General features: G+C 34.7%; 1 protein-coding gene across 1 annotated transcript, besides 16 other annotated features; it reads right to left on the bottom strand.

Annotated features, from left to right (window-relative positions):
* The first annotated feature begins 184 nt into the window (after nt 1–184).
* Nucleotides 185–236: a repeat region.
* Nucleotides 237–322: 86 nt separating this feature from the next.
* Nucleotides 323–478: a microsatellite.
* Nucleotides 437–619: a microsatellite.
* An 871-nt stretch (nt 620–1,490) lies between these two features.
* Nucleotides 1,491–1,549: a repeat region.
* A 438-nt stretch (nt 1,550–1,987) lies between these two features.
* FPSE_06349 (uncharacterized protein) lies at nt 1,988–2,532 on the bottom strand (the record flags this gene model as incomplete). Its single annotated transcript, XM_009259467.1, has 2 exons — nt 1,988–2,406; nt 2,526–2,532. The coding sequence occupies 2 exons, from the start codon at nt 2,530–2,532 to the stop codon at nt 1,988–1,990; spliced, it is 426 nt and encodes a 141-aa protein (XP_009257742.1).
* Nucleotides 2,533–10,194: 7,662 nt separating this feature from the next.
* Nucleotides 10,195–10,230: a repeat region.
* A 342-nt stretch (nt 10,231–10,572) lies between these two features.
* Nucleotides 10,573–10,790: a repeat region.
* An 86-nt stretch (nt 10,791–10,876) lies between these two features.
* Nucleotides 10,877–10,928: a repeat region.
* A 239-nt stretch (nt 10,929–11,167) lies between these two features.
* Nucleotides 11,168–11,215: a repeat region.
* Nucleotides 11,175–11,246: a repeat region.
* Nucleotides 11,247–11,294: 48 nt separating this feature from the next.
* Nucleotides 11,295–11,348: a repeat region.
* Nucleotides 11,349–11,363: 15 nt separating this feature from the next.
* Nucleotides 11,364–11,432: a repeat region.
* Nucleotides 11,433–11,498: 66 nt separating this feature from the next.
* Nucleotides 11,499–11,538: a microsatellite.
* A 12-nt stretch (nt 11,539–11,550) lies between these two features.
* Nucleotides 11,551–11,596: a repeat region.
* A 197-nt stretch (nt 11,597–11,793) lies between these two features.
* Nucleotides 11,794–11,939: a repeat region.
* A 28-nt stretch (nt 11,940–11,967) lies between these two features.
* Nucleotides 11,968–12,013: a repeat region.
* Nucleotides 12,014–12,030: 17 nt separating this feature from the next.
* Nucleotides 12,031–12,065: a repeat region.
* The last annotated feature ends 36 nt before the right edge of the window (nt 12,066–12,101 follow it).

Here is a 12,101-nt window from a genome sequence, read left to right on the forward strand (position 1 = left end):
TACTTAATAGCAGTTAGTTCTTACTATCTAATTATATACTCTTTATCTATTTAAGCCCCTAGTGCTATATTAGCCTTTCTCTTATTTAGTTATAATTAGTTTTAACTATTTAATTATATATTCCTTAATTAAATGCTTAATACTATTTTAACCTTTCCTCTATTTAATAGTAATTAGTTCTTACTATTTAATTATATAATTACTCTCTATATTATATTATAATACTATATAATTAACCCCTTTACTTTATTTAATAGTAATTTCCTTATACTCTTTACTTATATCCTTTTTTATTTAAATCCTAACTTTATATAAATTTCCTTTTTATTATAATATAACTATATATATTTAGTTTTTACTATATAATTATATATTATAATTTACTTTTTTTATTACTTTATAGTATAAATTAATTAACTTATTTCTTTTTAAGTACTTATTATTATTAACTAACTTATCTTATAATTATATTTATTATTTCTTATTAATTACTATTTTTCTTTATTAATTCTTATAATACCTTTTTATTTTTCTTATATAATTAATTTATTATAATTACTCTTTTCTTTTTACTTTATAATAGTAGTTAATATTAATATTTACTTTATAATTATATATTCTCTCTTCTTACCCTATAGTAAAGTCCCCCCCCTAGCCCTATAAAAAATTCCCCCTTAACCTTATAGAAAAGTATTTCCCCTAACCCTATAGTAAATTCCTCCCCTTAACCTTATTATAAGCTACTCCCCCTAACCTTATTATAAGCCTTATTTTAGTATTATATATAGATAGTAAGTATATATACTATCTAATTAGATACTTCTTCCCTACTATTTATACTTTAATAAACTAATCTCTCTAGCCTTACTAAAAGATAATAAATCTGTATTAATATAACCCCTGCCCACTGAATTCTCTTACCTAGCTAACGCTAAAGCTGTTAATATTACTTTACTTAGTATGCTCCTGGCCCTGGTATGGCTCCTTTAAACCCTTCCTCTTGTAGCATCTCCTATATAGCTGTATTTTGCTGATGGAAGCTAATACTAAATATGCTTAGAATAATCCTATAAAACTGGCATCCGATGCCCCTTGTTATATACCAGTTTCCATTTAAGTCCTTATCCTAACGAGTGCAGATTTCCTATAGTGTAAGACAGTAGAAGTATAATCTAAAATTAGTAACTGCTTTCTCTTTTGAATAGAATTGCTATAAGAAAATGGCCTGGTGATAACCTTGCTGAAGCTTAACCTTTTTGCATTCTGGAGTATAGGGGTAACATATCGGTAAGTAATCAGATAGACTAGCCTTAAGTAGACGGCAGAAGATGTATCCTTGCTGTAATAGCCGCTGCAGAATATCCTTAAACCTGTCTAGCTTAGACTTCTGTTGCCTAGCTTGAGTTGAGACTGTGTGATGGATAAGACTTGTAGCTTCTTGTCTTAGCTGCAGCTCTTGAGTCTCTTTATCTTTATACTCCTTTACCTTGTCCCCTTCCTCTTCCTCTTCCTCTTCCTCTTCCTCTTCCTCTTCCTCTTCCTCCTCCTCGTCGTTGTTATTATCATTATTATTAGTAAGCTGGCGGCTTTGCCTTTCTCTGAAAGAGCTCTTAGACTGGTAGAAATCACACTTTTATTCCTCCCCTTCGCAGCCTAGTCGATTCTAACGCCTATTGAGACCTCGGTCTAGTGCTATCTGCCGGCATTGCGTAGTAGAGAGAAATTCTCGACAGCTGGCATTAAGAAGCTTATCTGCTATTATCTGATTAGATGATAATCCCCGCCTAGCTTGAAGCATGAGAGCCTGGCTGGGCAGTCTATCTCGTCCTGTATGCCCGCTCTGCTGCCTGTAGTCACCTATTCGGCGTGGCATCTCCAGATGGACGATGAGTCTGATATCCGGAATATCAATCCCTAGCCTAAGAGCGTTTGTTGCCACGATGACCTGCCCGTTCTGATACACCTCCTTACGGTGCTTGCCGCTTATTTAGTCCCGTAGACGCTGCGCCTTCTTATCCTCGGTGCCTACGTCGCTGTAGTATGTATTGCACCTAAGAGCTTCAGCCAGTGCCTGTGTTGCTTTCTTGGTTTGGCAGTAGATGATAGCCTTGGCCGTGCTGGCGTATTGTGCAAGTATCTGATCAGTTGATTCCCGAATGGTAGTAGTAACTGCAGTATCTATATTATTAACACCTTTAATATCGAAGCTGGATACGCTGTATCCGATATTGGGCCTTGTTATTGGAAAGCGAAAGAATGTGGCGCTCTTGGGGGTGCTATAGATGAGACTGAAGAACTTGGCCTCCTCGGCGATCGGTAGCGTTGCTGTTAGATAGACTATCTGGATGCCATGCTGGGCTAGATGACTAAGCTCTTGTAGCTTAGGCCGAAACGCTAGATTGCCTTCTAAGATAGTGTAGTACTTGTTAATTACGATCCGGTTAAGCTGGGCTTAGGACTATAATATATTGAGATAACCCTGAAAGTGCTTGGTGAATACGGTCTCTGGCGTTATAAAGACTAACCTGGCATAGCCGACTATCTGATTAGATCGCTATTATGCCGTGGGGATATTTATCTTCTCTATACGGCAAAAGAGATCGCCTTGGAGAGCGACCAGCGGGATAATAACTACAGTTATCCTAGACGGGCTGCTAGCAGCTGGCAGTTGGAATAGCAGACTCTTGCTACTGCTGGTGGGTAAGACTGTTACTATTGGACTCTGGTTATGCATGATAGCCGTTAGAACCTTATGCTGGCCTGGTTTAAAGACGGAAGGTTAATTAAAAAGCCTATCTAACTTGAGAGATAGATTAACCTTCTGCAGTTACTTCTACCGGCTAATCTAGAGCTGCTGGAATTGCTTAAGATTAAGATAAGCACCTACCCTCTTTGATCCCTTGCGCGTGGGGGTTACTGCGCTGCTGTGTAGTGCGGAGAGGAAGCTAAGAAGATAGTGCTATTCCTAGCTGAGCCAGCGAAATGTCTCGCGCTATTGATGTGTCTTAAAGTAGGCCTCTTGGATGCCTCGGCTGTATACTATAGCTGATATCTAGGCCAAGTAACCGGTCTGCTTATTTGAAATCGTATCCTACTTACTGATATCTTCCTGATTAGATGTATCGCTATTACTATTGCTATCTACGGCTTTAGAAAAGTGACCTTAACTTGTAATAGCTGTATCTTATATAAACTGATAACTGATAGCTATGGCGATATATCTCCATGTACTGATCCTAAGTGAGTCTATTCCGATTATAGCTCCTTGGCGCTTAATGATGCGCATTATATGTGCTAGCGTAAAGCTCTTAATCGATAGGCTGATATATATATTATCCGGCTTTAGTAATCGATTTATTACCTAATTATTATCTATTCTATCCTTATTCCGTTGCTAGGTCTGACCTTCTGACGGAATAGGAAAGCTAAGCTTAAAATAGAGTATATTAAGCATCTGATCGGTTACTTTTATCTGCTGTATCTTAAAACTATCTGCATTCTTAGCTAGGCTTATGGTTTTCTAAATAAATGGTGATAAGGTTTATCGCTGGTTGGAATCTGAGTAGGAAGGTAGGTTTAATAAGGCACTTTTGTAGAAAGGTACGATAAGCTAAAGGTAGTAAACTAAAAGAACCCTAACCTCTTAGGGAATAAAATGATAGATAACCTTAAGCCTTTGCAATTAGGAGAGGTTCTTATGAATACCGATAACGATTATAACGAGCCTGCGATCAATAAAGATATTATAAATGCCACCTGCTGCCATATTGCAGTATCGTATTATGAGAAGTTCGGTCAATCGTACTAGAAGGCCAGTAGAGAGATAAATAAGAAAAAGCAAGTGCTTAAGTAACTAATCAACTAGTCCTAGATAGCTGGAAAGGACTAGGATGCTTAGTGGGGCACTTGCTGTATTGGAATTTAAATACCACTTGGCTCTTAGCTTAGGACTGTTTTAGATAAGCGAGATCAGCTAGGTTCTTAACTCTTTGCTGGCTACTTAGTAGAGACTATTGGCTATAGAATAGCTAAGCGCATTGTCATTTACGTTATCCTGTATCTTACCCTACGGTATAGTAGGAATAGTAACTGGCTACTTATTAAGGATAGAATAGTCCTTCTAAAGGAGAAGACCCTAAAATAAGACTTTCCTAGCAGTAATAAGAGAAGACTGCAGCAGCTATACTAGGTTAGGCAGTAGTAGCCTATTACCTTTAAATATAAGGTCGAGGTTATCCCAGCTGATGTAACCTGGGGCTGCTGTATTACTCTTGGCAGCTATCCTATAACTGTAAAGTCGTAACATATACTACATTAGCGTAGCTTTAGCCCTTAGCATGCTGCTGAGTATGTATTATGATATCTGTTGTTCCATAAGGTTTAAGATGCCTAGGGCATTTAGCTTAGCTTCTTCGGTGCTAAGACCACTAGCAACGCCCACTTTAATGGCATTCCATCTGATCAGATAGGCCTCTCTTAGAATAAGTAGACAAGAGATAGATATAAGTCCGGAAAGCCACAGCATAATAGTATTATAGCTATACTATAAGCTATCCGGTGCAATACTAAGGATATAGAGAAAAGAGACCATAATGCTCTCGTATTCAGAGTCCTTAGTCTGCTAATAAAGAATAGTTATAAATAACCTTAAAGTCTCTCATTTAAGCCCTTCCATTAGCTATATAAGTACCCAATTAGGTAATTACCCTTATACTGCCTTCTACTGATCTTCTAATTTATCGCTAACCGCTATTAGGTCTTTATATGCCTTTTATTGCTGACGGCTAACTTTAAATAGTGGCCTCTCGGTTAGATCTTTAAGGTCGAGGCAGCGAAGAGTATAGATAATAAGCTATTTAAGTATACTTACATACCTTCACTTTATCTCTTACTTATAATAGAAATTAAACGGTTTCCGACTCGCTATACTTATATCATATCTTATAACCTCAAATCTGGCATTAAGAGGAACCTCTTATCGGTAGATAAGCCCTTAAGCTTCCCAGATCAACTAATTAAGTACTTTAAAGACCATAAGGTAGATAAAATCGTATAATTCCTTTAAGCCTTCCGGACTTAGATCTAAATCCAGAGAGATAAGCCTATACAGAAAGTCCTTCTTATCGGTAAAGCCCTAGAGATATGTTATATAGCTGAGCCGGTCAAGCCAAGGAGACAGTTACATAAACTGATCTGGCTTCTCCATTATATTAGCATCCTTTTGGACGATTAAGGAGCGATTCTTAAAGAAGTCCTTAATGGCAACTTCCTAATCAGATAGTTCCGCTAATCTAGCTTCCGGATTAACCTCGAAATACTTACTGTAAGGACCTTTTAGAAATAAGCGTTAATAGTATACCCCAGACTGGAAGTATGGACTAGCAGTCAATACTTCCCTGCCTTTTGCTGGCCTACCTTTCTTTCTAAAACAGCTTAACTTATAATAGATATCCTACAAATGATAATATAACTCCTATGTTAAGGTATATATCTGATAGCAAGATGGTATAAAAGTGCATCTAAAGCCATTTAGTCTTGCTAAAGCAAGATTAGGAATAGCTAGACCTAGAGGAATTGGATATAGGAGCCTTTCTAGATTGTATTAGTTACGAATATAGTCAAACTGTTGTACCTAACGGTATACATATTTAATGGCCTTATCTCCCTTTAGAAGGCTATAAGGAAACTGATAGAGATAACGACGAATGTTACTCCCATATTCTACTTTATAGTAAGCCTTACAGATAAATACCTTAATAGATAGTATATAATTAAAATATTCTATTGTAATTAAGATAAGACTATATAATTAGATAGAATTAAAAAGAGATCAGAGCTGCAAATAGCAATAATAATAACCCCAGTTTATTTATTAATTAATAGGTAAACTCTAATCTACTTTTATAGCAATAAAAGCAATTCTTATACTTAGGGTTACTTAGGGTTAATCTTACATTTAACTAAGCGGCTTAGGGTTATACCTATAATTTGATTAGTGCTTGGGGTTACCTAGGGTTATTTTTATACTTAACTGACTGAACTGACTAATTAGATTTCCTAGGCTATAGAGCAGTTATTATGCCTCTGAAAGCTATACCTATCTGATCAGTTAGCTTTCTATATTAGTACTAAATTTTAATCCGGTCTGGTATTAGAAATGTGGTTTTTATATAATACCTGGGAATATAGGGTTATTCTTACATCTAACCAAGCGACCCAAGGCTATTCTTATGATATAATTGGTGCTTAAGGTAGCTTAAGGTTATTTTTACATTTAACCGATATACTTTATTTTATTAGCTATAGAGTCGCTACTATACTTCTGAAAGTTATAACTATCTGATCAGTTAGTATATTAAGTTAATTCTAAGTTTAAACCTAGTCTAATATTAAAAATATAGTTTCCTAGAATACCTAAGAATATAGGGTTCTTCTTACATTTAAGTAAGACTTAGGGTTATTTTTATATTTACTGAATTTAACTTCTTTTTAAAGTATATACTGGTACTAACAGTAGGTCTAATCCCAGTCTGGATAAGCTCTTAACTCTAGTGACTGGCTTTAAGCTTAATTTAGCTAAGACTCTAATATAGGTTAACTACATTAAAAACCAGCTAAAATAAATAAAAGAATTAATTACTTAAGCTATAGTAATAGTATTATAGTTACAAAAGCTGGAATTATCTGATTAGCTAGTTAGTTAACTCCTTGTTTTTTTTCCTGGGTATGCGATATTGGGAACATCATTTTCTTAAAAACGTGGGTTAGCAGCAGAATTAAACGTAGGTTAAGGGGTAAGCTGATAGCGCCGCGCTAAAGTGCCATATAAAATAAACGTGGGTTGACCAACCCACGATTACAATGACTGATAGGGTGCTTCTGGATCACCGCTGTGCTCTTTCCAAGCCTCGGTCAAGTAATCTGCGTGTTCTATCATAACATCGTAAGCACTCTGTTGCCGTATACTGAGTTTGAACGGTGGCCGATCTGCCTTGTCCTTAAAAGATATGCATCGAATGATGTAAGCGAGTAACTGCTTGATAATAAGTGCATACCTTCTCTGTGTCTCGGGCTTGAACCGGAAATGGAATGGCTTCGTCCTCTCTTTCACCAGTTCCTTGCGATTTACCTCGAACAGAGTATTCTAAGATATAACATTCGGAGTAATAACCGCCTTAGCATGGTTAATTAGCCGATCGAATGCGATATGCATAAAGCGCAGTTGAGCGTCGTCTGACCTGATCGGATCGTCTGGATCTGCTTCGTATTCTATGGCGATTAAGTCTCTTAAGAAGTCCTTTTTCCCACTAAAGTCCTTCAGATAGAGAGCAGAACCCAGCCGACGAAGCCACGGGTTCGGTGCAGTGACATCATTCTCCGCATCAATACGCTCCGCCTCTCGACTTCAAATATCTTTGCCCTTGCTTTAGAATGCATCAATGGCCTGCTGAAGTCTGACTTATGACTCATGGTCTTGAACCCTTGATTATTCGAGATTCAGTCCTCTTGCCACCTTAAACAGCTCGCTTCCCGGCCCACTAGAGAATAGTCGTTGATAATAGACTCCTGTTCTCCACGGACTGTTGCTCCTTTCTTCATCTATCACAGCAGCTGAGCGATGTCCACCTTTAAGTTCTATGTCCTAATTATGCTTGACCCTGAGATGTTCTCGAATCCGCCTTAACTCTGCGCCCACATATGGGCAATCGGATTGAGATAATATGCTTTGTTCTGGGATAAACTCACACCGAATACCTCCTTTGCCTGGCGGACCTAAAGCTACAATCGGCGGTGCATCATCGGGCCTGGGTGGTAGATTAACGTGAGCCTCTAGCTGAGCCTTAAAGATATTACACTTGGATGCCTACTCTTGCGTAAGCTTGATCTCCTGACTGTTGAGATTATGCGGAGCACTGCGAAGATGCAGCTTTACTTGCTTGCGCGTAACCATGGTCTGGCATGTACGGCAGCAAAGAAGCCGGAGCTCTGACTCATAAATAAAGTACTCCATTGTAAACAAATCTAATAAGATTAAAGTCTTGACTTTACCTTTATATATTATAAGCTAGTATGCAGTATTAATACTTCCCTGGAACCCCTTTACTCTATATCGGCAGTTCAAGCTGAATGTAACTTAAATGTAATAAGACATATAGTACAGCTATCGCTGAACTTTATAAGTCGAGAACACGCTCTGGTTAGTTATGGTAGACTGATCTATATTCACAAACCCTATCGCTTAACAATTATAAAAAGAAAAGACCTTAAAGCAAATTCACTGCACACTTGCTAATGCCGCAAGTATATATATCGATATTAGTATCAATTGATTTGCAAACGTTTCTTTTATATTCTTATCCGTTTTAAGCTTACTGTAGCTACTATAGCTTTTAGAATGCTAATCGTCGGCACCCCCTCATTTTAATCGTCGCAGCACCTATGTCTTGCTAGCGCCACGAAATTTCCTATACAAACTTAATTGTCGGCAGGCTGTCGACGCAAACAATGAATGTCAGGGAAGGAAAAGGCCCTAGGCTTTAGCGGCTAGAATAGGCTCTTACTAGACCTAATAGTAAAAAAGGGATCCCTTATAGTAGCTTTCCTTAGGTTACTAGCTAATATAATTTGGCAGGGTATAGCCCTAGGGGCCCCTTTATTATATACTAGCTGCCTTATAGGCCTAAAAAAGCTAAATAGAGGGGTTAGGCCTATAGCTATAGAAGACCTAGTCTATAGGGTAGCTATAAAGGCAATCCTAATAACCTCTTATAGGCCTAAAATGCTATTACCTTTCTAGCTAGGGGTAAATAGCCTAGGAGGTATTAAACTGGCTATTTTTCTTTTAGAAGAGGCTATTATAAGTAGAAATAGTAATAATTTCTAATAGGTAGCCTTTATAGACCTTTAAAATGCCTTTAATTTAATTAATAGGGTAACTATAATAGCTGCTTTAGCTAATTATACCTTTACCCTATATAAGGTAGCTACCTAAGCCTATAATAAATCTTCCCTTCTTATTATAGAAGATAGGTTTACTTTAGCCTCTTCTAATAGTATAAGGTAAGGAGACCCCCTAGGCCTTTTACTCTTTTCTCTTACCTTTTAATCTACCCTAGAGGAGCTAGTAAGGAAGCTTCCTATAGTAACTTTAGCTATCTATTTAAATAACCTCTATATCCTAGATAGAGCCCCTTCTAGGACCTTAAAAGCTATTAAAAAGGTCTTAAAAGAGTCCCCTTTTACGCTAAATAGAGTAAAAAGCTAGGAAAAACCCCTTAAAGACTTACAGTAAGGAGGAATAAAGGCATTAGACTCCTTTATTAGCCCTATAGCTCCTAAAAGAGCCTTCCTAGCTAGGAAGATAGAGACCCTAAAGGAAGCCCTAGATGCCTTATAAGACCTCCTTAAGCAGTATAGCCTCTTACTTCTTAAAAGAAGTATATAGCTCTTTCTAAGATATTTATAGAGGCAGCTTAACCCTATAGGCCTTAATGACCTATAGGGAGAAGCTAATACAGTAATAAAGGAGGCTATTATAGCCCTTATAGCTAGAAGCCCTAGTAACTACCCTAAAGAGCCTAGCCTAGACCTTCTGGCTTTACCAGTTAGGGAAGGCAGCCTAGGAATCCCTCTGTATAAGGAGCTAGCTGCACTGCTGCATTAAGCAGCTATAGAGGCCGCCTAGCTTACCCTAGAGAGGATTAAGACCCCCCTAGGGTTTTAGCTAGCCTAAAAGAGCCCCTAAAAGGACCCCCCTAAAATAGCTAAAAAAGTCTTTTAAGAGGCTAATAAGGCTAGGCTAGAGACCTATTTTAGTATTTTTCTAGCTAGCTATAAGTAGGCTAGGCTAGAAAATACTAGCTATTTAAGCTATAAATAGCTTAAAGTCTTACCTATAAAGAAAGACCTATCTTTTATAGACTTTAAGATTACTAAAGCCCTTAGAAGTTAGCTTTTTTACTCTATTAAGCCCTCTAGCCTACCCTATAGCGCCTATAGAGCTATAGCTACTTTTAACTATAAAGATACCTATAAAGGTACTTTTAGAAGGTAGATTATAAGGTATAATATAGTAGTCTAGGCCTTCTATAGAGCCTTAGCTAGCTAGCCTACCTTAGAGGTCTAAAAGGAGCCCTTAATAGATAAGGTAATTAGCTTATAGGCTAACCTAGCTATTACCTTAAGAACTAGCTGATATTACTATAATATTTAAATTATTACTATTTTAAAGGATTTAGCTAGAGAAGACCCCTATAAGACTTTTAAAGAGGCTATAGAGGAAAAAAGGAGAAAATATAGGTCTCTAGGGGCCTTTTTTTACCTTATTATTATCTCTATAGGAAGCCTTATAGAGCTAGAGATAGTAAAAACCTATAAAAAGCTATAAGACCTTATTAGCCTTATAGCCTTTATTTAGCTAGACTTTTCTATTAGCCTTATTTTTATTAAGACTAAAGCTATTTTAGCTACCTCTATCTCTAAGGATATACCTAAAGGTCTAGTCTCTTTTAGCTAGAATCCCTTTAGAAAGTCTTAATAGGCTATTATAGCCTTATATCTATCTTATATCCCTTTTTTACCTTTTTTTATCTATTTATCTCTTTTTATTTCCCTTTTATTATTTTTCTTTTTAAATCTCTATCTTATAAGCTTATATCTCTCTTTTTCTCTCTTTTTTTTTTCTCTCTATTTCTCTATTTATTTCTCTCTTTTTTATAGGCTTTTCTCTTTATCTCCTCTTATTTCTATTTTCCTATCTCTTTATATATCTCTCTACTTACTTATATATTATATAATTAAAAGAAAATAATTAAGCAAATAGAGCTTAGCTAGTTTAAATATTTACTCTATTTAACCTTAACCCTAAGCTTATATTTCTCTTTTTCTCTCTCTTTTTTTTCTCTCTATTTCCCTATCTATCTCTCTCTTTTTTATAGGCTTTTCTCTTTATCTCCTTTTATTTCTATTTTCCTATCTCTTTATATATCTCTCTATTTACTTATATATTATATAGTTAGAAGAAAGCAATTAAGTAAATAGAGCTTAGCTAGTTTAAATATTTACTCTATTTAACCTTAAGACTTTTTATATTTATTAATAACTCCTTAAGGTTAAAAATAAATATACTTAACTAATTATATAAGTAATCTATTAATAACCCCCTTACTATAAAGAATTTATATAATATAAAGTAAAAAATAATTTATAATATTTAGTATTTACCTTTATAAGAGATATAATTAAAAGGAGATTAAAGCTAAAGAGAATAGACTTTTTACCTTTACTATTATACCTTAATATTAATAAGTAGTTCTATTAATAAATAAATAGAATTTATTTATTAATAACTCCTTAAGGTTAAGTAATAATATTATTAATTAAATATTTTATTTTATTTATTAATAACTTTTTAAGATTTAATTTAATTATTACTAACTCCTTAGGGTTATATAAATATACTATTAAATAATTAGATAGGATTTATATTTATACCTATATTACTTACTTATCTATTTATTTATATATTTATTTATTTATAACTCCTTAAGGTTAAAAATAAATATATCTAATTAATTATATAAGTAGTTTATTTATAGCTCCTTTATTATAAAGAATTCTTATAATATAAAGTAAAGAATAACTTATAAAGAGGTCTTTATCTTTATAAGAGATATACTTAAGAGGAAATTAAAGCTAAAGAAAATAGACTTTTTACCTTTATTAATAACTCCCTTAGCCTAAAGAACTCTTATAATATAAAGTAAAAAATAACCTATTAATAACTCCTTAAGGTTAAATAAATATACTATTAATTAAATATTATATCCTATTTATTAATAACTCTTTAATATTAAATATAATTATTAATAACTTATTAAAGTTATATAAAAATACTATTAAATAATTAGATAAAATCTATCTTTATACTTATATTATTAGCCTATTTTTATTAATAACTCCTTAAGGTTAAAAATAAATATATTTAATTAATTATATAATCTATTTATTAATAGCTCCTTTAGCCTAAAGAATTTTTATAATATAAAGTAAAAAATAATCTATAAGGATATCTTTATTTTTATAAGAGATATACTTAAGAG

This window comes from Fusarium pseudograminearum, chromosome 2, assembly GCF_000303195.2.
Source record: "Fusarium pseudograminearum CS3096 chromosome 2, whole genome shotgun sequence".
Taxonomy (NCBI): domain Eukaryota; kingdom Fungi; phylum Ascomycota; class Sordariomycetes; order Hypocreales; family Nectriaceae; genus Fusarium; species Fusarium pseudograminearum.